General features: G+C 46.9%; 2 protein-coding genes across 3 annotated transcripts in view; one reads left to right on the top strand and one right to left on the bottom strand.

Moving 5' to 3' along the window:
- Nucleotides 1–26,739, bottom strand: part of GALNT7 (polypeptide N-acetylgalactosaminyltransferase 7) — a 142,980-nt gene that overhangs the window by 30,375 nt on the left and 85,866 nt on the right. The window lies entirely within an intron of this gene.
- LOC129399331 (sugar transporter SWEET1-like) lies at nt 16,336–17,368 on the top strand. Its single transcript, XM_055118974.1, has 2 exons — nt 16,336–16,718; nt 16,756–17,368. The coding sequence occupies exons 1-2, from the start codon at nt 16,572–16,574 to the stop codon at nt 17,134–17,136; spliced, it is 528 nt and encodes a 175-aa protein (XP_054974949.1). The 5' UTR covers nt 16,336–16,571; the 3' UTR covers nt 17,137–17,368.

Raw genomic sequence — 26,739 nt, forward strand, 5'->3', positions numbered from 1 at the left:
CCTCTTTCTTTCTCTTCTTTTTCTCCCTTCCTTCCTTCCTTCCTTCCTTCCTTCCTTCCTTCCTTCCTTCCTTCCTTCCTTCCTTCCTTCCTTCCTTCCTTCCTTCCTTCCTTCCTTCCTTCCTTCCTTCCTTCCTTCCTTCCTTCCTTCCTTCCCTCCCTCCTTCCCTCCTACCTTCCTACCTTCCTACCCAACCATGCTCAGGGGTTACTCCTGACTCGACACTCTGAAATTAATCCTGGCAGTATTAGGGGGACCATATGCGATGCCAGGGATTGAACCTGTGTTGGCTGCATACAAGGTGAATGCCCTATCAGCTGTACTATTGCTCCGGCTCCAACCTCTTTATTTCTTCAATTATCATTGGGGTAACATGATCACAGTAGTTACTGTTTATAGGTACAAAGTTACTGTACTTGATCACCACCAAAATGCCAAAGACCCTCCACCACTGTTTGTCAGTTCTAGCTCACCTCTCCCCACTGCTAGGTAACCTCAGTTCTGCAGTCAAAGGCCAAGGGTTTGTTATCATTATGTACTAAACCATCCCTTGCTTTATTTCTTTATATGTTACAAATGAGTGATATCCTGTATTTGTCCTTCTCCTTCTGACTTATCTGGTTTAACATGACCCCCTTATATTCTATTTTAATCCTAATATAAAGACCAAATGGGGCTGGAGCAATAGCACAGTGGGTAGGGCGTTTGCCTTGCATGCGGCCGACCTGGGCTTTAATCCCAGCATCCAATATGGTCCCCTGAGCACCAACAGGAGTAATTCCTGAGTGCAGAATCAGGAGTAACCCCTGTGCATCACCAGGAGTGACCAAAAAAGCAAAAAGCAAAAAATATATATATATAGATATATACCACAATCCTCCCTCTCTGTCTCTCATGCTCACACAGACACAGACACACAGACACAGACACAGACACAGACACAGACACAGACACACACACACACACACACACACACACACACACACACACAGAGGCCATATCTGTTATTGGGCACTTGGGTTGTGTCCAGATCTCAGCTAATGCTAACAGCCCTCAGTGATCTCACCTCTTTTAAAGATGGTTCCCTATTTGTAGATCATTCACAGAGTCCATTGCAATACAGATATAAAAATAGCCATTTTGGGTTTTTCTTCAATTCTGGATGCAGTCTAAGCCTAATGGGGATGATTCTTTACATATAAGAAAAAAAATTCTCAACTTGGGAATGCTTTTAAAAAATTTCATTTTCTTTCTGTCTCCCACTATAGGCAAAAGGAAGTGGATAAATGCTTATAATTTACATGAAGTATCGCTGATATCCAATGGCCAAATAAATTAGTAATGTAGAACATAAAATTTAACTTAGCATTCGGAAACCAACACACATTCTCAATGAAAGAATAATCATCACAGAGAAACCCAACCATTAAAGCTCAACAGACTGGGAGGAGTGGATATTACTCAAGCATTGAGTTTCTAATGTAGTTTGATTGCAATTATACCAAGTAAGTTCCTTAAGACTATTCTAAGGTAGAATGTATTCCTTACAGTTTCTTATGCACAGCAAAATACAGAATCATTTTGTCAGTGAATTTTTCCCTAAGAGACCATCAAAATAATAATTCAGATATGGCAAACCAGCAAAGGAATATTACAACTCTCATGTGGCTATGATTCTTTTATAAATATAAAATTACATAGACTACACACACACTCATACTCATCTAGACATACTATTAAGTTCAATGCTTCCTATTTGTATTTTTGCAGGTGAACTCAGCATAAAATACCATGTTTTCATTTATTGCACTTTACATTATTTTATGTGTATGGAGCAGGTTCTGTTCTTTGGTGATTCTGCGGACTGGTGTGTACCGTAATCCCACTGATTTCTCATGATGAAAACTGGATTAGTCTGATTTCTATCTCTGTGTCCACTGTTTATACAGATGAATACGAGAAGGTCAAATGTAGAACTTGAAAGCTGTGAGCAGTCTGTGAGAGGTTACTATCACTCATCAATTTTGTTTAATGTACTATCATTCTGGGTCTCATTCCCCTGACCCTGAAAGAGCCTCCAATGCGGCACCATTGGGAAGGACGAGTAAAGAGAGGCTGCTAAAATCTCAGGGCTAGGACGAATGGAGACGTTACCGAGACTGCTCAAGCAAATCGACGATCAACAGGATGATGATGATGATGACTGTCATTCACACTAACATTTTTTCTTTTTTTAAAATCTTGTCCATTGGGACCTGAAGACTTTACTCAAATATCTTAAGTTTTAGACCATCTCTTGGTTGGCTGTGTATGCTCCTATCATTTTAAAGACATTAGGTTGTTTCCCTTTTCAGAGGCTCATTCTGACACCTGGCAAAAGCCACCTTTATAATTATGCAAAAGTAATCTTTCCTAGGAGTTTACTCATATGCCAGTGTCGAGTTTCCAGAACCAACTCTTCCCTTTGGAAATTAAAAGGCAACATTTTCACACCTCCAGTTTACTAAAATCTCTCCTCATCTGCATCATACCTCTGAACTATGGCTAGCACACCCTAAATATCTGCTCTGTAAGAGGCTTTCATAACCCCCCCACCCCAAATTTCAGGCACTCATGTACTTTTTTATGTCTATGCTCATTATATCTGAATTTAATTCCCTCTGTGTGCTGGCTATCAAACTTTTGAATATGGAGATTCATCTGCACATAGTTAAAAAGGAACAAAAATAGTACACATACCTGTTTTCCCTCCTATGCTGAACTCACAGAATATGCCTTAATAATCTGCCTACTCTATGCTTTTTTATTTCACTCCAGAGGCTTTTTTTTTTTGGCTTTTTGGGTCACACCCAGCGATGCACAGGGGTTACTCCTGGTTTTGCACTCAGGAATTACTCCTGGCGGTGCTCAGGGGACCATATGGGATGCGGGCATTGAACACGGGTTGGCCGAGTGCAAGGCAAACACCCTACCTGCTATACTATTGCTCCAGTCCCATGACTCCAGAGTTTAAAGGTCACTTTGTGTGTGGCTATTTTTGGCAGCCACAAAATGGGATGCGTATCCAGAGTGTCTCCTGTGTCTTCTTTGAAAGCTGCCCCTCTGAGTCCTGCCCAGGCGCCCCCATCCCTACATCTCCTCACATGGCAGCTTCTGGGAGGACCACAGGTCCTGTGGATGGGCCAGAAGGAGCCAGCAGTGAACATGTCCAAGCTCGGTCAATTCAGGGCCTCTCTCTCTCTGGGCTTCTGAACCTCCTGCTGGTTTCTCAGAGGGTCTTGTATGATCTTGTAATAGAGGGAGCAGTCAGTTATTTTCAGGGACAGGCTGACAAGAGTCTAGGAATCTTAAAAGGAACGTATATGACTTCGTTTTTTCAACTTCTCAATTCTTGATCAGTTAGGTGTGCTTCCTGAATTTGGGTTTTCCCAAATACTTCTGTACCCTTTTAGCTAGTTTCTTATCCCCTGCCACCTGCTTTGCTTTGCTTAAACCAACTGAGGAGATTTTTGTTTGTTTGTTTGGGGTCCAACCAGTGATGCTCAGGGCTTACTCCTGGCTCTGCACTCAGGGATCACTCTTGGTGGAGAGCTTGGGGTGACCATGTAGAGTGCTAGGGATTCAAATTTGGGTCAGCCGCGTTTAAAGTAAGCACCCTGCCTATTGTACTCTCTGTTCCTCTAGTTCAGTAGATTTGCTTGTGACAATATATGTCCAACATGCTATGTTTGACATTTTTGTGAATTGAAATAATTTGTGTATGTATGTATAAGTTTAAAGAAAGGTTTAAATTAATACCTATAGTGAGGTTTAGATTTATACACATCACTATCTTTTAATCAAGCAATCAATCTCTTAATTTGAGATTACTGGCAATCTCCCTCTATGAGTATTGTTCAAATTACAGAGCTGGAGATGTCCTCGTTAGAAGGTATTACTTGGTGGGTTCTATGAATAATGTTTACAAGTGTACATAACTGATGAAGTTCAAGAAAATTACACAGTCTAGTCAAACAGAAAACAATAATTTGATGTGAGGAAAACCCCGCAAGTTTTCATGGAGTCTACTTATGGCCACAGAACCTGTCTTTGAATGCTGGTTATAATCAGGTGTCTTGATGGCACAGAATCTGACGCTTCCTGGTTGGATGAGAGAAAACTCTGCGCATCCTCCCCCATCAGGGTCTGCTGAACAGACTCAACTCAGCAAGCAGATGGGATGACTCACACAACTGCTCTGTGGGACTGCTGGCTTTACAATGACCCCTGCTCTGCTCTGGGTCCCTTATTCCTACTGCCACGTGTTACCTTCTCACTGATATATTCCTTCTTCTAGCTAGACTTCTGTCCTTCCAAATGTCCCGCCCCTTCTTCCTTCCTCCCTTCCTTCCATCTGTTCTTCCCTCTCTCCTTTCCTTCCTTCCCTCCCTCCTTCCCTCCCTCCCTCGCTTCCTTCCTTCCTTCCTTCCTTCCTTCCTTCCTTCCTTCCTTCCTTCCTTCCTTCCTTCCTTCCTTCCTTCCTTCCTTCCTTCCTTCTTTCCTTCCCTCCCTCCCTCCCTCCCTCCCTCCCTCCCTCCCTCCCTCCCTCCCTCCCTCCCTCTCTTCCTTCCTTCCTTCCTTCCTTCCTTCCTTCCTTCCTTCCTTCCTTCCTTCCTTCCTTCCTTCCTTCCTTCCTTCCTTCTCTTCCTTCCTTCTGTCCTTCCTTCTCACATGACAGGCAAGTGCTCTATGGTTGAGTTACATCCCCAGACCTAGACACGGTAATTTAAGGTTATAGTTTTCTTTTCCAATTTCATAATTTTCTCGTAACTCTACCCTAATACTTTAAAGAGCCTGTGTTTCTCTGATGATTGAAAAACTGGAAGATGATCTAATTACTTTCCCCCAATGTTCTCATAGCCAGTCTTCCCTTGCAGGTCAAAGGTAAGTCTGTAATAACAGAATCCATTCTCCCCTGACTATCAGCAATATGAAAATGTCAGCAAAGTTAATTGTCAGAAGTTCTGCTCTAAGCCAAAGTACCACTTCCTGCAGGATTTTTATACTCTTACATAGTTTGGTTTGATACTTCCCCTTGATTTAGAATACTGTATCACAGAATACCATTCATTTCTTCATTGAGAAATGAAAATATGAATGAAAGGAAAATAGTAAAAATTTAACTTCTGCTCTAGGAAGGGTTGAAAATCAAAATCAATGAACAGTGTTAATGGTTGACTCTGCAGAAGTTTTCCAAGTATGAGACCTTCCAGTATAAAACTCGGTCTGGAGGCAGAAAGAGCTGTTGGTGGTGCTTGTTTGGAGTGTGCCCGAGTGTGCTCTGGTTGGGAGGGGGGAAGCCAGAGGGCTCTAAAAACAGGGACAACATAATCTCAGCCTCCCGTCATCACCCATCATCTCCCCTCTCAATTAGCTCCATCTAAATTAATGAACGCATTCCAGACATGTATGTTAAGATGACACGCGTTGGTTTCTACCTGAGAAGCTGCATCTCAGCTTGTCCTGGGATAGACTTAATTTTCAGGTGCAGACTGCTGAGGTATACAGGTTTATCATAGGTCTCAGTGATCAATGTGCTGGGGAAAAAGGGAGAAACTTCCAGCAGAGCAGAGTGACTAAGAGGAAAAGTTCTCAGCTCCTCACGGCTGAGTCCTAAGGCAGGAAGTTCCAAAGAAAAAAAAAAAGGTGCGAGTAAAACTACAGTTTTTACGCTGCCTCTGTAACAAAGAGCAGCTCTGGACTCCAAAGGCCTCCTGAGACCTGGAGCTTGCTAGAAAACTTGGTTCAGTTTGATTGTCACTTGCCCTAATCTTCCCCCAGGGCAGCCCCACGCCTGGGGAGACAGCAATCTCGTTGTTAGTCACACCAGCTCAGCCTCCGTGGGCCTTGCACAGTCACAGTGTGGTTGGAATCCCAGCTCCAGACGCCTCCTGGAGACTGTGTCACTGGGCATGCGCTTTCTGTCTGTGAGTCTGAGTCTGAACCTTCCTGGGTGGCTCTGGAGAAACGACCTTCTCTGCCTCCCTGCTGACAAGCCTTTCCTTTCCCACCAGGGATGAAGGGCATTTTCTCCATTTTTTTTTTCTTTTGGTTGTTGTTATTCTTTTTTGGTCATACCTGGCGATGCACATGGGTTATTCCTGGCTCATGCACTCAGGAATTACTCCGGCGATGCTCAGGGGACCATATGAAATGCTGGGAATCGAACCCGGGTCGGCCATGTGCAAGGCAAACGCCCTACCCGCTGTGCTATCGCATTTTCTCCATTTAGAGATACCACAATTAGAGCTACTGAAGAGACTGTCACGGTGGACAGGAGCCAAGGTGGCCACTGATGGATGAGTCTATGAACCTGGACTTTAGTGTCATGGGCTCAGGATTCAGCGAGCAGCAGTGGAACGTCTGTTGCCATGAGGAGGAAGGAGAATGCAGGTATGGTCTACGGAGAAGGGAGACAAATAGCTGCAGAGAAGTCAGGCATCCAGGATGTCTCATATTCACAATGTTCCATGAAGCATTGGAGAGCATCAAGAGCTAGGGAGCAGACAGTGGTGTTTTGTTCTTGATTTCTGTGCTCTTACTTTATCCCAGAACAGGGGAGAGCTGTCCTAATAGCTCCTGCGGATTGCAGAGCACTGTGACACATGTGGTCTTCTTGTTCTCTCAAAATCCCCGGCCGGAAGGCAGGGCGTGTCCTGGGCTTGCCTTTCTGCTTGACAAGACTCAGTTCCTGCTATATGACTCGCCAACAAACTTGAAGAGTGAATCTTTTCATATGATGCAGAAAAGAGAAAAATCTAGCCGCTGACTGCAACTTGGGTGGAACTGGACTGAGCAAAGAGAGTTGGAGAGAAGACAGATACTGGCGGTATCTATGGGTACAATCATCCTTGGTACAGAGACTAGACAGTAACCAATGATGACCAACCTCTGGCTTGGCAGTATGGAATAGAGATTACCCAGCAGTGGGGGTAGGAAGTGGGGAGAATGAAGAGGCAGACCAGAAGTAGCAAAGAGACATTGGCGGAGGGGATTGGGCATTCTGGAGACGGTGAGCTATGTATGTAACTGTATACAAGATCACAAACATTAACACTGTGGTAAACATGCCAATTTAGCTATAATAAAAATAAGTTAATCTCAAAAAAAAACAAAAAAAGGAGATTTCTTTGACTTCAAGATTTGTTCACCTAAACAGATTTACTAAGATTTACTTGTAAATATCCACTTACCAAACAGGAAAACTAAGCCCTTCATTCATTTTCTCTCAGTACCCAGGGAATGCATGACCACTAAGAACATAAGCACACAGGGCTCTGTGGATTTCTGCCTGATTTAGGGTCTGAAGACAGGAAATGCAGCAGAACAGAGTAAGCATGCTAAATCGTATCACTGGGTAGCCGTCTTCAAATGTTCTCATTTTCAAAAAGGAACCAAGGAACCCTCCCCCCTCCCCCCAAGACAGATGTATTTACATCACGAGCTAAAATGTCAAACCACACATTTAGAGGAAAATCTGGGCAGGGAATCCTAGAATTGAAGGTTTAAAAAAAAAAGTTACCTTTCCTCAAAATTCCCCGAGGAAGAGGAAAAGAACATGTCGCTATGCATGTCACATGCTCAGAGATCAAAGGGACACGCACTTGTAGCACTAAGGAGCTTGGTGCCCCATGTTGGCCTCTAAGAAGTCTCAGGTAACCTTGAAGCAGGATCGAGGGCCAAGGGGCCCGGGTGAGACCACCGTACCGAGTCGATGTTCCTTGCTGGAACACGCTTACGCTCAAAGGACTCCAGGAAGCTGACAGACACACAAAAAGCAACACAATTACAGGCACTGTATCTAGGAAGGGAAAAACAGAGATGGATAAGGGCAGAGCAAGGGGAAAAGAAGCCTGATTGAGGGGTTGAGGACAAGAGTGCTATGTCTGGAAGCGTCTTTCAGAGGCCCAGTAGCTTCTGGGTGGGTACTTCTGGGACACCTGCACGAAGCAAATGCCAGGAATAATGCCCTCCCGAGCTGAGAAACCAGGGGGCCTGAGGAGGCGGGGGTAGGGGTGGGGGCTCCCTGGTACTTATGGGTGGGCCACCATCTGTCTTGAATTTTGTTGCCAGAAAATCTAGCCTAGTCTGTGTTTAGCAGAACATGTACGATATTCCCAGGGTGAAGACCAGATGGGATTCTCTTCAAGGAGGCCTTGACATGGTCAACACAGGAATGGGTCCCGTGGGCTGGTTTTTCCCGGGGACTGTCAGTGGGGACCGATGGCCATAGTCCAAATCACAAGTCAGGAGGAACAGCAGGGTGGAGACCCAGTCGGGAATTTAAGTTCAAGACAGAGTTGAAAATCACACTTTGCAAACAGTCTTTGAAATGTTTATTGAGTCATCTCTCCTATTCCATGTTTCATCACTCAGCTGGTGATCATGGGCCTGTTCAATGTACTCTAATTGCAACAAGGAACTCACAGGCACCATATGGAGGCTTGTATTTCAAAAGCAAATTCTGACCCTAATGGCTAGGGAAGAGGTGCAAGCTTCCAGGGGTAACATGGGGACTTCAGAGTTAGAAAATAACAGTCCCATTAGAGAACTGTTAGATGCTGATGGATATATCAACACAGACGGAAGAATATCTACTCTGGAAAGTCTTTCATACAAATTGGCAATAAAATTGTGCCAGCAAAACAAGGAGATATACTGATGACTTGTTTGTTTGCTTCAGGGGTCAAACCCAGCAATGCTCAAGGATCACTCTTTTTCCCCATATTAATTGAAGTAATTATCTTTACTTCTCTCTCACATGCTTACTTTTTTTGTAATTTCCTAGAAAATCCAATCCTCTGGAGGCTGATACTCTACCCAAAAGAGCAGAAGTGTGTTATCTAAAGGTTTATGTTCCGAGATGGGATGGAATTAGAAGGCAAAACTTGGAGTGGCATGGGAATTCTCACTCTGACAAAGGCAGGTGCCAAGGAAATCTCAAGCTGCAATTTTGGGAAACATTTAGTTCATTAAAATCTGGCAAGGAACCCAAGAATGTAGATGAGCATTCCAGTCAACTGCCATTTGGCATAGTTCATTACCGATCAACTACTTTCTCTCCTCAAGAGTCCCTGGGTTCCAAGAAGTTTGTAGGCAGGCCACTGACATGGGGAGATGGTTAAAAGAAGACGAGAAGAAATAAAAAGAAAAAATAAATATTAAAAGGGCAAAACAAACCTGTTCTATATGACGCAGAAGCTGAGAGAACAGCAGGTCCAGGAATATCAAGAATGAGGAAAGAGGGACTCCAGATTAAACATATCATATTACCAGGGCTGGAGTGATGGGACAGCGGGCAGGACTCTCGCCTTGCCCACAGCCCACCAGGGTTCAATCCCCAGCATCCCATATCATCCTCTGAACAATGTCAGGAGTAATTCCTGAGAGCAGAGCCAAGAGTAACCCCTGAGGACCTCCGGGTATGGCCCCAAGGTATATATATGCAGATATATATATGTTATATGTTGATTATGCATATGTATATATTATATATGATATATCAATTGATTTATATATATATAAAACATCACTAAGCAAAAGTAAACAGTTACTAGTCCCTTGAATGAACAAATCCACTAGGAAATGGTCCCATTAAAATAATCCATGATGGGCACAAAGACTGAATCCACAAGCTTTATTTCTTGCAGCACTGTTAATTAAATAGTGATAATTTGTAACTACCCCAAATGTCGCAAATAAGGGACCACTAAAGTGAACTGAACTGTAGTCAATCCTTAAAGGAAATACCTCTATTCCTAATTGGGTGGAGGTGATTTTAAAAATCTTTTTTCCTTAAATTTTCTATTAAACATTGTGCTTTCCTTTTTCAAAAGATTTACAAATAAGGTTTTTCCTGAAGAGAACTTGTGGGGAACAGACTAGACTGTTAACTCTGGCAGCCTTCAGAATTAGCAACCCCTCCTGGGCCAGAGATCTGTCCTCATTCAAACTCTCTCACGGAGGCTTTCCCTACAGTGAGACCTCTACCTTACTATCGAAATTTGAACAAATTGAGGTACGCGCTTTGTAGATGGCTTTACTGGAATGCACCTATTCTAGGAAATGAGGGCTGCATATACATGTATCTGGGGCCGGAGAGATAGTATGGCATTTGCCTTGCTTGTATCTGACCTAGGTTTGATCCCCAGCACCTCATACAGTTCCCTAAGCATTGCCAGGAGTGATCCCTGAGTGCAGAGCAAGGAGTAAGTCCTAAGCAATGCTGGTTGTAGCCCCCAGGCCACACAGACACGCACAGACACACAGACGCATGTATGAGTGCTCTGTGTGTGTGTGTGTGTGTGTGTGTGTGTTATACAAGGTCAACTGCAGTTCAATTCCCAGCACCTCAAAAGATTCCCTGAGCACAATCAGTAGTAAGTGACCCCTGAGCACAGAGCCAGGAGTAAGCCCCGAATACAGCTGGGTATGGCCCCCAAAACAAAACAAGCTATAGCTATGTGTGTGTGTGTGTGTGTGTGTGTGTGTGTGTGTATATATATATATGTATATATATGTATGTATATATATTCATACATATATACATTATGCTCATTCTTATATCAGTTAGATTATTTCACAGATTTGCCTATGATTAGAATTTTTAAAAATCACAGCTTAAGAAATCTGGCACAATAGTGTTAATGTTTATGGTGTTGATGTATAAAGTCATTGCTTACCACTGCCACCAAAGTGTCCATGACCCTCTCCACTGTCCTTCCATTGACCCTCTTCACTTCTGGTCCTATCTTCATTCCCCTCAGCTTCTCCCCAGCTGCATGGTAATTGTAGTCCAAGGCGAGAGACTTGTCACTATTCTTTCTATACCATCTAGTTCCTTATTTTGTCTCTATTCTACCATTGAGTGGGATCTTAAAGGCACCTCTATTGTTTCTACCCATTTTATTTTCCCTTCTGATATACGCTGGTTAATTCCACCCAACTCCTTTTCATTCTAGGCCCTTCCAAACAGTTGCCTTAGTGTCGTAAAGAGCAAGGGGGCCCTACACGGCTCAGACGCCAGGAGGACTAAGGTTCCCACAGGCTTGGAGCAGTGACGAGCACTGACCCCCTCGCTTAAGTGGGAAAAGCAAACCCAAGCAAAGACAGAAGAAATCTTTCTCCGAGGCCACTAGCCAACTTCTAGAGGCTTCTGACTCCAAAGAGGAACACCAGCTCTTCCGAGTTCCAGTACCAGGTTTCTGAGATGACTAAGGATGTTTAACTCTTGCCACGACAGCAATGAAGTATGTCACGGGCAAATCTCCCCAAAGCCTGGAGAATCCTGGAGATTCTCATTCAGAAGCTGTCACGATCCACCCAGCCCTGTTCCTCCAGGGTAGAAAAGTGCAACTTCTAAATTCCACTTAGTGGCATGTGGGGTGATGGGAGATTGCTGGGGTCCCCTACACGGACTTTTCCCTCCTCCCGAACCCCAAGCCACGTCCTGACTTCCGACAGCAAAAAGCCCTGAAAACAAGGCAGCGCTTTCCGCAGCTTCCTCCCTCCCAGACCCAGCAGAAGGCACCAACGGTGCTCTAAAGTTTCCAGCCACAAACACCTGTGGTTGTTTATTTTTTAATTTATAATTTTGTCAATTAGCTTAACTCAAGACCATGAAGGAACGATTTCATGGACTCCCATGGATGCTTCAATCCTCTTTTTCCAAGCTGAGGTCCACCTGCCACATCTCTAGGTGGGGGGAAGAACAGGACACGTGTAAGGGGGTAACTGTCACGATTAAAGGGGCCAGAGGCCAGGGACATGGGCACAGCTCCAGGTCTACGTAGGCAGGCAGGTAGCTAGGAAAGGCCTCTTGCCTCAAGGCAATGGCAATGAATTTCCTGGGAAATCATGTTATCAGTAGCCCTGAAGTTGCAAAAAGCCAACTTTGCAGAAAACAGGAAGGAAGGGCCTGATAAGATTTTCACCAGGCCAGACCCAGAGAGGCTGGACCACCCTGACAGAAGCTCCAAGGAGAAACAAAGGCCAGGGAAGGAATTTCAAAGAAGGCCATGGACCACTCCCAACCCTAACCCCATTGGCAACCTCCTTAGCAATGGACTTTGACCTAGGTAGAAGCCCCATGTGGGGACAGGCTGGAGAAGCCCTATAAAAGCCACCTTGAACAAAAGGGCGCCTATATGCTGCCCAGCCCATGTGCTGCTTGTGCTCACATGGCCAAGCACATGCGTGCCGCACCGCCCCTTGAGATGTGGACTTTCATGCTGGGGCTGATGTGGCAGGTAGACAGGGAAAGGCCCTCGGCAATAAAACTTAAGTCAACAAAACTGGGAGGAGAATCCTAAAACTAATCCACCCCATGGATACAGAAAACAGACTTGATAAGACCTTCAGCAGACACAGGGGAGATTGGACCCCCACCCCCCTCGGACCTCTCCCTTAATCCGATTAATTTTCATGATTCAGTCCCAGAATATTCCAGATCAAGACAACCCAAGAAGAGCCAATAAAAGCTACTTTGAACAAAGGAAGGGAGCTCATATACTGAGTCTGTGTGCTCCTTGAGCCCGTGTGGCCGAGCACATGAGGACATGTGTCGCCTGCATCTCCCCTCTTGAGATGTGTACTTTTATGCTTTCATGTCTAATGCTTGGATGTGTCTAGGGGCTCTCTCCGCCCTTGCAGAAGCCCGCGTTCTCTCAAGCACATCTCTCTCTCCCTCCCTCCCTCTCCCTCTCTCTCTCTCTCTCTCTCTCTCTCTCTCTCTCTCTCTCTCTCTCTCTCTCTCTCTCTCTCTCTCTCTCTCTCTCTCTCTCCCTCTCTCCGCCCTCCACACCCTCAAAAGCCCTCCAAATAAAATCTGTTTTACTTCACTGCTTGTCTACTGAAATTCTGCGAGCGAGACAAGAACCCAGTAACCGTGGGTCCCAGGTGGCAGAGGCAGATGAAGAGAAAGTGACCATCTCGACTCATGTGAACCACCCGTGGGGTCCACCTACATCAAATTGTGTATAGGGGTTCTCTCCACCCTTGGAAAAGCCCGGGTTCTCTCTAGAGCACATTACTCTCCATGTTCCCCCACTTTCTCTCCCTCCTTCCCTTCAAAAACCTCCAAATAAAATGTTTTACTTCACTGCTTGTTCTACTCCTGAAATTCTTTTCTGGCAAGAAAAGAACCTCGAGACCCTGGGTAAGTCCCGGAACTGGCTTCTCCTTTCCTGCAAGGAAAAAAATCTTTGTCCCAACCTGAGTCTGTGGCTCCCCAAGAAACTGGGTGGTGGGAATCATCTCCCATGCTGAGAAGACCATGGTGATGTCAAGTGTGGCTTGACGACCACCCGTGGGGCTGGCCAGGCAGAGCCTCATCTCAGACTTAATCAGTCCTGGTCTTCCCAGTGGGTCCTGGGTGGCAGAGGCGGATGGGGAGAAAATGACTATCTCTGTTCTGCCCTCCTCACATTAGCCACCCGTGGGGCCCCCCACATCAGGTCGGAGCATGTACTCTGCACTGGGGGGTGGGGTGGGGGTGTGAGGTGGGGCCCAGATTGGAGCATGGTCCCCAACAGTGGCCTCCCAGTGCTCTGAAAAGGAAGGACTGAAGGGAAGAAGGGTCTGTCCACATTTACTTTCAAATTATCCCTATCTTAATTGAAAATATTTCCCTATAAAAAATAAATTCATATCCTAACATACTGCCAGTGAAGCAGGGCTGTGAAAACCAGTGGCGACACTTCAAAGGATTTTCATCAGGATTTTATATTTTTCTGGTTCTGGAAATAGGCCAGCCTTTGTATTCCCTGGCTTTATTCTCCCCAGGACTTTTGCAAACAACTTCCCCGCTACTAGTTGTGTGGAAGGGAGACAGGGTGGGGAGGATGAGCTCACTAGCTTTTCTGGATCCCTGGCAGAGAGACTGCTCAAACCACCACCCCCCAATCTTTTTTTTTTTTTAATCCCCTACTGGAGCAATAGCACAGTGGGTAGGGCGTTTGCCTTGCACACGGCCGACCTGGGTTCGATTCCTCTGCCCCTCTCGGAGAGCCCGGCAAGCTACGAAGAGTATCCCGCCCGCAAGGCAGAGCCTGGCAAGCTAACCGTGGCATATTCAATATGCCAAACACAGTAACAAGTCTCACAACGAAGACGTTACTGGTGCCTGCTCGAGCAAAAATCGATAAAATCCCCTATATTATTTCCATTGGACCCAGTGCTGTGGTCAGACTTTCTTTCTTTCTTTTTATTTTTTTTTTATTTTATTATATTGAATCACCATGAGAAAAAAAAAAAAACAAAGCTTTCAGGTTTAAGTCTCAGTCATACAATGATTGAACCCTCATCCCTTCACCAGTGCACATATTCCACCACCAAGAACCCCAATATACCCCCCTCCCACCCAGCCCCCACCTAAGTAGCTAATGATCTTCATTTTATTCTCTATACTTTGAATACATTCAATATTTCAATAGAGAACTCGTTGTTATTGTTTGGAATTTCCCCCCAACAATCAGGCCTGCTGAAAAGGCATCATAGGGCCATGCATTACCTGGAAGGGATGTAAACTTCTGCCCTTGAGCAGGACTGGAGGTAAGATTTAAAAAAAAATTAATCAGTGACATTCTGGACTGGTTACTGTAGCACTGTAGCACTGTCAGTCCAGTTCTTCATCTATTTGCTGGAGTGGGCACCAGTAACATCTCCATTGTGAGACCTGTTACTGATTTGGCATATTGAATATGCCACGGGTGGCTTGCCAGGGCTACTCTCGGTAGCTTGCTGGGCTCTCTGAGAGGGACACAGGAATCGAACTCAGGTCGGCCATGTGCAAGGCAAACGCCCTACCCGCTGTGCTATCGCTCCAGTTCTGGACTGGTTACTAGGCCATGAAACAGATTCTGGGCAGCTTCTGACCATGTAGGGAATACGGCGCAGTTAGGGCCAGAGAGTAAGATCCTAGCGCATTTGCAAGGCCATCAGTGCCTCTGAAATTCAGATTAGGTCTGCTAATCAACAGAGACTATTTCAGCACTGAATCTAATAAATATTCCAAAGAGCGCAGGAGGCCTCCCGTGCTTCACCACTCCTGCCACCAAGCGCAGTATTCTCCGCTGAGCACGGCCTGGCACCACGCCAACCTCTCCCCGGCCCGGGCCAGCAAGCAGTCAGCCCAAGGAGGGCCGTGGAGCAGACAAAGGGGCTCACTGACTAACAACAAGTGCAGGCCGTGTGGCCTCTGAATTAAAAAGAAAGAAAAGAAAGAAAAGAAACCCTTTACCTTGTCCCTTTTTGGGTCTTGATTTCTCAACACAGACTGTATTTTTTCTTTTATTGGGGTCACACCCGGCAACACACAGGGTTTATTCCCGCCTGATGCACTCAGGAATTACTCCTGGCGGTGCACGGGGGAACCATATGGGATGCTGAGAATCAAACCCAGGTTGGCCGTGTGCAAGGCAAATGCCCTAACCACTGTGCTATCGCTCCAGCCCCCCAGACTGTCTTTTGAGGGAAGAACTATCTGGCCTCTGCGAGGACCATTTTGCAGGGTTAGTGAGATCTGAGTTTACCAAGCTCGTGAACTAGAATTGATACTTCTGTAAGCTAAGCTCTCTATTCAAAGACAGAGAAAGAGAGTGGATCCCCACTTCTGGTGGGTTCTCTACTTGTTTGTTTGATCTACTCCCTAAAACTTATTTGTAACCCCCCTCTCTATCAACAAGAACCCGAGCAGGACAGAGCAGTGAAGAACATGTGAACTAGCCTTGCACATCCGGGCAAGGCTCTGCCTTTTGGGGTCTATCCTGACCCTGTAAACTAGTGTCCTGGACAGAGCCTATTTATTGCTTGCTTCCCCCACGCTGAGCATTCTGCAGGGGGTCTTGCTGCTTACAAAGGCCCCCGAGAGTGGCAGAACTGTGTGTGCCAATGGAGCATTCTTTGGCATGCTTTACTGTGTGGTTGGTCACGCATGTGATGTCTCGATTCACCAATCTGTGTTCAATAAGGTGGCTTTAAATGGAAAGGTACCGGAGACAAGGTGACATGTGACCAGAGGCTCCCCTCTCCCCCAACCTTGCATGTCCCCTGGGAGCAGATTCTCTGCTCTGAATCTGGTGCCAGGGTGATGACTGCGCAGATGACTGCCTGTGGAACTAGGGATAGTCCATCAACACGCCCAGAAGTGGCACTTGCCCAATGCAGTGTGCTACCTGAGGTGAGATAGAAAGTGTGCCCATTGCAAAGGCGGTGCGTGATGGGTGTATGTGCCAGGGGCATGTGCCTAAAAGAGGCATGAGGGGCTGGGGCAGGACCAGGAAATCAGGGAAGCCGAAAGCGGGGCCCCGCGACTCGGCCGCAGCCTCAGGCTGTGTCCGGGTCCTGGGGTCCCCCCGCACCGGGGGATGGGGTCGAGGGAGCCGGGGTCCAGGAACAAGGCTGGTCGCTGATCGGGGCTGAGGGCGGGACCGGAAGGACGACAGGCAGCGGGATCTCCACTCCGGGTTCCCCCTTCCCACCTTTCACCCTGCCTTGGGGTTCGGGGTGCCTTACAGCTCGGACTTCAGGCACATATGGAAGACTCGGAGCGTGGACCATGTGCAGTTCCTGCCCTTTCTCACCACGGACATCAACACCCTGAGCTGGCTGAGCTACGGGGCCTTGAAGGGAGACTGGACGGTGATCATCGTCAACGCCGTGGGCACTGCGCTGCAGACCCTGTACGTCCTGATGTATCTGCACTTCTGCCCGCGGAAGCGCACGGTGCTCCTCCAGACCACGGCCCTGCTGGGCATCTTGCTCCTGGCCTTCAGCTACTTCTGGTTGCTGGTACCTGAGGAACAGCAGCTTCAGCAGCTGGGCCTCTTCTGCTGTATCTGCACCATCTCCATGTACCTCTCACCAATGGCTGACTTGGCCAAGATCATTCACACCAAGTCCACACAAGGCCTCTCTTGGCCACTGACCATTGCTTCCCTCCTCTCCTCTGCCTGTTGGACCTTCTACGGGCTCCGTTTCCAGGACCCTTACATTACAGTGCCCAATCTTCCTGGCATTCTCACCAGCCTCCTTCGCCTCTGGCTCTTTTGGAAGTACCCACAGGAGAGAGACAGGAGCTACCAGCATTTGCAAACCTGAAGAGGTCCAGCACCTTAATATCAAAATGTTACCAAAGAGAATGCCTTGTTTCAGCCATTCCTGCTATAGAACTCCAAGGCTGTCTCAAAGAGACTTCAAGAATTGAAGGACCAAAGAAAGATTCATTTTGATGGGACCTGGGAGATTAATCACTTTTATTTTTTATTATTTTTGAGATGACATTTTTTAATTTGGGAGGTTGGGGAGAAATCTTTAGAATGTGCCTTAAAATAAACTGTTCGCAACTCCAAAAAAAAAAAAAATAAAATAAAAGAGGCATGACAGAGAGAGACAGAGAGAGAGAGAGGGAGGGAGGGAGGGAGGGAGGAAGAGACAATGAAATGAATCACAACTCTCTCGGAGAAAATCAAAATGAAATCTATGCTTTGGAAACAAACAATTATGTCAGAGAATAGGACTTGTGATCAGCAGGGTCATGCTAAGTGAGGGCAAGTCAGGAACTTTCTGGAAAGAAATTCCAGGATAAGGATGCCCCTCTAAAAATGCCTTAAAAACTGCAGGCAGCTACTGAGAGAGAGACAGACAGACAGACAGACAGACAGACAGACAGAAAGTCTGGGTCTCTGTGAAAACCACGACCAGTCAGATGAGGGCACGATTCAGAGTCAAACCTACCTTTGAATAGGTTTGGCTCAGAAGAGCCTGGCAGCTAGTTTTGTTTGTTTTTTGCTTTGGTTTTTTTGGGCAACACTTGGCAGTGCTCAGCCATTACTCCTGGCTCTGTGGTCAGAGATTGCCGTGTGGTGCTGGGGAATGAACCAGGCCCTGCCCTGAGCAAAGAACGTGCTCAGTCTTGGGGCTATCGCTCCAGCCGTAAAACCTAACATCTCACACTGTGGGATCATGTAACTTGAACACATTGTGTTCTGAAATACATTTATGATTTATTTAACCAACCAACGTCCACTCTGGGTTTTTTTTTTTTTGGTATTTTTTTTGCTCTTTGGGTCACACCCGGCGATGCTTAGGGGTTACTCCTGGCTTTGCACTCAGGAATTACTACTGGTGGTGCCTGGGGGACCATATGGGATGCTGGGAATCGAACTTGGGTCAGCCGCGTGCAAGGCAAACGCCCTACCTGCTGTGCTATCACTCCAGCCCCCAGTTTTTTGTTTTTTGTTTTTTCTATTTCTAACGTTCACTCTGGATGCTTATTTTCTCTATCTCTGAGCCTGGAACTACATGAAATTCCTGAGGTGAAACCTGGGGTTCCTTCTCAGACAAAGGAGAAAAGTGTCTGTGATTATGGAATGATGATTTGCAGACCTAAACCTACTGCCCTAATATATCTTAACTGTTTCTCCACTGGATGACATGGATTATAGATGGCCTATAGATTTGTTTTTGTTTGTTTCTAAGCCACACCCAGCTGCCCTCAGGACTCACTCCCGAGAAGGGCCTGGGAGTGCTCTGGCATGTGGTGGTTGGGACCTGACTTGCTGTGTGCCAGGCAGGTGCCACCCCCCACTGTCCTGCTGCTCCGGCCCAACAGAGTACAGATTCACCCCGAGTCTGTTCAAGCAAGAAGCGTTCCTTTCTCGCTCCCCGAGTCCTTAAAGATTCTTCCTCTTCTTCAGTAAGATGACAGGAGGCCAGACAATGACGAGAAGGCACCAGCGTAAGGGTGAGGCTGAACCTCACACACACCAAGCAACCCCCTCCCCCCCCCCCCCCCCCGGGGGCTTCTAGCTGCAGGGCTCGCCTTATCTGCTATGTGACACTTCAGCTCCTCACTGGATCCGGAAACGAGGATTGGACAAAAGAGGAAAGTGAGGCCAACTATCAGCCTTCCTCAAACCCCTCACTCCAATGGGACCCCTTCAAAGTCCCCCATGAACACTCGCGGGCCTGGGACTCTAGGTTTCTTACAGCACCCCTTTTGCTCTTGCTCGGGGATGGTACCCTGCTGCCCGGGGCCTCTGTTCTGGCCTGCTGTCCTGTCTGGGCCATGCCCTGGCCTCCTGCCTCCTTCACACACTTTCAGGAGTGGAAATGGAGTATCCCAGAGTCCCACAGACATCGTCCTGAACCCCTCCTGCACAGGCTCTTCCTGAGCACGCATGGAAGAGTTGAAGGGCCAGGTTTTTTTTTTTTCTTTTTGGGTCACACCCGGCGATACACAGGGGTCACTTTTGGCTCATGCACTCAGGAATTACTCCTGGTGGTGCTCGGGGAACCATATGGGATACAGGGAATCAAACCCAGGTTGGCCATGTGCAAGGCAAACGCCCTACCGGCTGTACTATTGCTCCAGCCCCCTGAAGGGCCAGTTTGGAAGCAAATTCGAATCTCAGGCCCTGGTAGTGGAGAATTCTGTCCCTGGCCACCAGCTTCTGGCATACACCTTGGTACTTTTCTGGTATGTTCCAGCACTTTCAGGAAGCACAGCATGCAGGGCCCTGCCCTTGCATGTGGCTGATCTAGGTTTGATCCCCAGCATCTTATATGGCCCAAAGAGGCCACCAGGAGTGATCCCTGAGCACACAACTAGGAGTATGCCCTAAGCACAGTCAGAGTGCACCCCCCACCCCACCCAAAACCAAACAATGGAATGAAGCACAGGCCTAGGTATGAATAGCTAGAATTTCTTTGCTGTTGTGATTGGTTTTGTTTGGTTTTTGGCCCCCACACAGCAGGGTCTGGGTGCTCGGGGCTACTCCTTGTTGTGTGCTCAGGAGTTGCTCCAGGTAATGCTCAGGGAACCTGCAGCGCAGAGAATCAACCTCTGGTGAGTAATGCATATTCTCGGCCCTCTGAGCTACCTCTCTGGCACCAATAGTTGGGATTTTAAAGTTAAATGCTTCCTTCTTTAGAGTTGGGGGAAGGGCGGAGTTACTGGGGAGAAGGGTCACAGCTGGCAGTGCTCTGGGCTTACTCCTGGCTCTGTGCTGGGGGGGCTGAGGCGGCAGGGATGAATCTGGTTTCATGGACAAGGCAAGCTCCTGCCCACTGTACTATTTCTCCAGCCCCGATATTTCGGATTTCTAAAGGCTTGAATTGAAAGTGCTTGAGGCGAGGGACAAAGTTCGCAGCCATATCTGCCTCTCCATCCAGGAGTGATTTTATAACTCATTCCTTTCTCTTCTCAGTGAAAACATGTCTTTGGAACATTACACTTGAGGTGGCCTTTCTCATCAATGGACTTGCCCAAATCTCCTCTTGGGCTTGACGAAGGCCCGGGAACATTTGACTCACTCCTGACCACCAGAGTATAATCACCTAGTCCTTGCATCTCTCTCTCTCTCTCTCTCTCTCTCTCTCTCTCTCTCTCTCTCTCTCTCTCTTTCTCTCTCTCTCTCTCTCTCTCTCCTACCACCAGAGTATAATCACCCTCTCCTTGCACCTCTCTCTCTGCAAATGCTCTACCCACTGTACTATCACTCTGGCTTCAGTTTCATCAGCCACGAAACGAAGAAATGACCCCAGTGACCACTCAGGCCAGCTCTAAAACTCTGAGTCGACAAAACAGTAAGAAACGAGCCAAGTTCTTTGGCCTTTGAGCCGTTCCCATTCAAGCGGCCGCACGTGTCCAGAAGGGTCATCGTGTGCGTCTGGCTCCCATCCGCGGAGACGGGCAATGTATTTGGACCATGTGAGAAGTGAGATGAAAGCAAAGACCTGAATTCGAAGGATGGCAAACAACCGAGCGTGGCAGTGTTGTGAGAAATGCAAGGCAATTCTCTCCATCCCCCCATCCCCCCCACCTCGCAAGCCAGCGGGGAGAGGGAGTGCGCAAAGTGCCTCTCTCCACTCCGCTGCCAACAGCTGGTCTGGGGCACTGATCTCACTGCGCCAACAGCCTTCCGTCACCTAGCGAGGCTGCTGAGGGCGAACCATCTGGGACCTGAGAAAGAGTAGGAAGTGAGGCGCGTCTAGAACATAGAGCAGGATTCTCTGCTCTCAAAACCATGGCTACATGCACCTAAATGTGTACGAAATACGCCCGGCAAATGTTCACGGAACATAAGGGAGGCAGGGGACCTTCACTTCTCAGTGGCTGTGAGGAAACAGGTTTCCTCCACCCACTGGAGCGGGCTTGTACAAAGGTCACCGGGGAGGCAAGGTTCCCCTCCTGGGCTAGATCCTGGAGGTGGTGCAGGCAGAGATGGGCTGGGCAACGTGAGGGTGCTGATCAGCTGGGTCCCCCGGAAGCTGCTGCGATGTTCTTCCTGCCAGGTGCAGTCCAGGGTGGGGCGGCTGGCCGTGGGGATGAGGATGGCTGAACAGCACCAAGTGCGAGGGACATGAGCGGTGCCTCGTGCTGTCAGGAGATGCCGCACTGTGCCTGCCACTCCAGGAAGAGCCGCCGCAGTGCCGCCCAGGCTGCCAGGGCCCCCGCCCTTCCAGGAAGCAGGAAGAGGCAATACCCAAACAGAAGGCACCGGCTCAGCCAGAGGGAGAACAGCTGCACACCAGCTGCCGCCGGCTGGCGCAATCCTGTAGCGAGAGGAACCGAGGGAGAGCCTGGGTGAGAAGGCAGGAGAGGAGGGGACAGGCAGCCGCGAATGGGGAGTGGGAGAGGCCCTGGCCACCGAGTGCGGGCTTCCCGAGCTGGGTGGAGGAGCCTGGAGTTCAAGGAGCACTGAAGGTCAGAGGGAGGTCACTGAAAGGAGGGACTCTATGGCTGAAAAGAGGAAGATAGTATGGCGGGTAAGGGCGTTTGCCTTGTACACGGCTGACCCGGGTTCAATCCCCGGCATCCCATATGGTCCCCCAAGCACCGCCAGGAGTGATTCCTGAGTGCAGAGCCAGGAATCAGAGCCCTGAGCATCGCCGTGTGTGATCCAAAAAGGAAAAAAAAAAAAAAGGCAGAAACTCAAACAACTTCCTGTTCCTACCTATAAGATCTCTGGGGTTCAGAATGAAGTATTAGAGGCACATTCTCAGAGAACTCACAGCATAGGAAGGCAGAGACAAGAACGCAAAGGGTAGAGATACCCACGCATGGCACTATATCATGGGGCAATATGGTAAACTGTGAAATGATTTTTTTCTCACTCAGAGGGAAAATAAGATAAATTATCAGCACCATTACTTTGGCATAACCACTCAGAGCTAGTTACCCTGACTTTGGATGACTTTTTTATTTTTAATTGAATCACAGTGAGACACAGTTTTTTAATTGAATCACTGTGAGATACACAGTTACCAAGTTGTTCATGGTTGGGTTTCAGTCATGCAATATTCCAACATTTGTTCCCTCACCAGTGTACATTTCCCACCACCAATGTCCCAAGTTTCTCTCCTGCCAACCCCCCTTTCCAGCCCCCTCCCAACCCCATCTCTCTCTCTCTCTCTCTCTCTCTCTCTCTCTCTCTCTCTCTCTCTCTCTCTCTCTCAGATAATTCTTTGAATTCCAAAGTTTTTTTGTTTTGTTTTTCACTTTTTAGGTCACAGGGGTGACTCCTGTCTCATGCATTCAGGAATTACTCCTGGCAGTGCTCAGGGGACCATATGGGATGTTGGGAATCAAACCCAGGTTGGCTTCATGCAAGGCAAACACCCTACGCACTGTGCTATCACTCCAGCCCCCTGAATTCCACAGTGTTTCAGGCACTAGTGGGGGAAAAGGAAGAAAGAGATTTCTGACTACTCAAGTACTGCACCATGGGCATTTTTTTTTGTGTGTGTGAAAATGAAAAGGTAGAATGAGGTGAAAAAATAAAGAACAAAATATACCCCTGAGTTGCTTTCTTTCCTTATTAAAAATTAAATCCTGAGTAATTTGAACCAAATTATTCTGTGTAAACACTACATGTGATAAAATACCCCTTCCTGCCTAATAATTTGCAGAAGAAGGTCTTGCAGAGAGCAGCTCTGCAGATGTCCCTAATCAATGAACTAGCGGTCTAGATGCTAATTCAGGTCATCAAATAATATCTGACTGAAATTTTCATTATGTAAGTGCTAGTACTCTCATTTTCGGATGCATTTATTTGACACATTGATAGTTTTCCTACCAGTATCTCTAGACCTTAGGAAGTAAAATGACTTTTTGACATCCTGTTATGAAGAGCCGAAACGTGATTAACATGGAATACCGGTATTGCAACCAAGCGCCGAGTTGAAGAATGGCTTGCTCTCCTGGGTTCCTTTCTGAATCACCTTCATTATTTTGTCAAAGGTAAACTCAACTGGGGTCAGTGACGGAATCCGGCTTCGCCCAAGTGAACACCCCTGTAGAGAGCTACATGTCGAGCCCCTGTACTGCCGCCCTGCCCTTTGCTCTTAGTGGACCCATCAGTTCTATTCCTACACGATTCACTTAGACACTGTGTTACTATCACCCACCTTCTTACAGACGTTCTCACATTTTCAAAATGTAAAAGCAAGTTCTTCTGGAGTGATAGTACAGTGGAATATGAAATCAAATTCTGGAGGGCGCTGGAGTGATAGCACAGCGGGTACGGCGTTTGGCCTTGCACTCGGCCGACCCGGGTTCGATTCCTAGCATTCCATATGGTCCCTTGAGCACCGCCAGGAGTAATTCCTGAGTGCATGAGCCAGGAGTAACCCCTGTGCATTGCTGAGTGTGACTCAAAAAGCAAAAAAAAAAAAAAAAAATCAAGTTCTGGGGGCCAGAATGATAGTATGGCAAGCCCTTGCCTTGCATGTGGCCAAGTGGGATTCTATCCCCGGTTCTATCCCCGGAATCCCCTGGGCCCCATCAGAAGTGATCCCTGAGTGCAGAGAAAAAATAAGCCCCGAATACCACTGGAAGTACCCCCCTCCCATCAAATCAAGTTATTCCTTTTTTCTTTTTTCTTTGCTTTTTTGGGTCACACCCAGCGATGCTCAGGGGTCACCCCTGGCTCTGCACTCAGGAATTACCACTGGCCGTGCTCAGGGGACCATATGGGATGCTGGGAACGGAACCCGGGTTGGCCACGTGCAAGGCAAACGCCCTACCCGCTGTGCTATTGCTCCAGCCCCTCTTTTTTTTTTTCTTAATGAATCACCAAGAGATACAGTTACAGACTTACAAACTTTCGTGATTACGTTTTAGTCATACAATGATCAAGTCACCCATCCCTCCACCAGTGCCCATTCTCCATCACCAGTGTTCCCAGGATCCCTCCCGCCACGCCCACCCTCCGCCCCCCTGCCTCTATGGCAGATACATTCCCTCTTACTCTCTCTTTTTGGGGGCTTTATGCTTTGCAGTATGGTACTAAGTGGCCATCATGTTTGGTCCATAGTCTAAAATGAAGTTATTCTTTATCAGTGAATTAAACATAGATCAGTTAAAATTTTAATTAGGTATCTAACGTATCTAAATCATGAATAACCATGGAACCTGGTGAAATTACCCATGAATCAAGAGTAAGAGATCCACTTTCACTTTATTAAATCACTGTCACTGTCATCCTGTTACTCATCGATTTGTTCAAGCGGGCACCAGTAATGTCTCCATTGTGAGACTTATTTGTTACTGTTTTTGGCATATCCAATATGCCACAGATAGCTTGCCAGGCTCTGCTGTGCGGGCACAATACTCTCGGTAGCTTGCCGGGCTCTCCGAGAGGGGCGGAGGAATCGAACACGGGTCGGCTGCATGAAAGGCGAATGCCCTACCGCTGTGCTATCGTTATTTAATGGTCCCAATTGGAAGATATCTTTTTTTCTGGGTCTCGATACTATTGTTTTTAGTATTCACCTGGTTCATTCTAAAGTCTTGAACAGTAGTTCTCAAACTACCATCTAGGTCCTTGGGGGCTCAAGACTCTTTGCAGGGCTTCGATTAGGTCACAATCATTTTCATGGGGTCAAAGACAGTATAAAGGTTAAGTGAATGCTTTGAATACATTTTTATCCCCAGAACTACACAGTACCTAGAGCATTTTAGGTGCAGTCTTAGAGGCCCCAAGCACCCCTGGGGTGGCCCAGGTAATTCCTGACATCACAAAGTCCAAGCAGTACTACATTCTCTGTCCCTCACACTGAACCGAACTGGTGGGTCCAGAATCACTTGGGGATATAACCTGAGGGTGTAAAAAAGAAATGACATCTGCACCTGTCTGTTCATTGCAGCACTGTTCACAATAGCCAGAGTCTGGAAACAACCCAAGTGCCCAAGAACAGATAACTGCTAATGAAACTTTAGTACATCTACAAAATGGAATACTATGCAGCTGTTGAAAAGATGAAGTCATGAAATTTGCTTATAAGTGGATGGTCATGGAGAATATCGTGCTAAATGAGATGAGTCAGAAAGAGAGGGACAGACACAGAAGGACTGCACTCATTTGTGGAATATAAAATAACATAATATGAAACTGACACCCAAAGACAGTAGACACAAGGGCCATAGTTGGAAGCCTGCCTCATGAGCTGGGGGAGAAGGCAGCTGGGATAGAGAAGGGATCACTAAGTCAATGACAGTTGGAGGGATTGTTCGGGAAGGGAGATGTGTGCTGAAAGCAGATAAAGGACCAAACGTGATAGCCTCTCAGTAATTCTATTGCAAACCATGATGCCCCCAAATAGAGTATGGGGGAAATTGTCTTCCATAGAAGCAGGGGGAGGAGTGGGATGGGGTGGGGGGATAATGGGACATTGGTGGTGGAAGATGTGTACGGGTAGAGGGATGGGTGTTTGATCATTGTATGACTGAAACTCAAACACGAAAGCTTTAGAACTTTCCGGCGAGCACCAGTGATTCAATTAAAAAAAATTTTAAAAAAGAAAAAAAATGAATCACCAGAAGGTGTCCCCAGGTCTCTTGCACCACCTCTCAAATTAAAAAATCATTATTTTTATAACAATATCTAATACCGCATCACCTTTTGGATGGTGTCAATATATACTCTGATGGCAAAAAAACTGGGTAAAACTGCTTTTGTTTAAGCACATGTCAAGTAAATGACAAAAAGGCATGTGTGTTCCTTGATCACGTGAGTCTTCAGCTCACACAGAAGTAAGACCATAGCTGGGTCCACTAAAAGCCCTTGGTGAAGACTCATAAACTGGATTGTCTTGCTCTTTTTTTTCCTTTTGCTCTTTGGGTCATACCCGGCTTTGCACTCAGGAATTTGCACTTGCTCCAGGCTTTGCACTGGCGATGCTCAGGGGACCATATGGGATGCTGGGAATCGAACCTGGGATGGCCATGTGCAAGGCAAATGCCCTACCAGCTATGCAATCGCTCCAACCCTGTCTTAAGTAATTTTAAAAAAAAAAAATAGGCAGTGAGACAACATGAGCTTGCAAATGACAGGCTTTAGCTCCACCTTGGCATGGGGTGTAACTTGAGCTTTCAAGTAATACTTGGGATTCTGGAGTAATGCAGGCTTCCCAGCAATGAAAGACTTTTTCTAACGAGATTACTGAGAATATCAACAAACTGTCCAGTGAAACATTTACAAGATGCAGATTACTCAGGAAACCAATAGTTTCCAGATGACCAACACATACTGACGGCCCCATGCTTATACCTACATTCTACATTACAACTACTTAAAACAACAGCGTCTACATTCTACACTGCAACTGCACCGTAGCACTGTTCATCAATTTGTTCAAGTGGGCACCAGTAATGTCTCCATTGTGAGACTTGTTGTTACTGTTTTTGGCATATCGAAT

Source organism: Sorex araneus, chromosome 1 (genome assembly GCF_027595985.1).
Source record: "Sorex araneus isolate mSorAra2 chromosome 1, mSorAra2.pri, whole genome shotgun sequence".
Lineage (NCBI taxonomy): Eukaryota > Metazoa > Chordata > Mammalia > Eulipotyphla > Soricidae > Sorex > Sorex araneus.

Coding starts and splice junctions, on each gene's coding strand:
- LOC129399331 (XM_055118974.1), top strand. CDS start 16,572: ATGGAAGACTCGGAGCGTGGACCATGTGCAGTTCCTGCCCTTTCTCAC. Junction 16,719..16,755: donor GGCACTGCGCTGCAGACCCT/GTACGTCCTGAT, acceptor TGCCCGCGGAAG/CGCACGGTGCTCCTCCAGAC.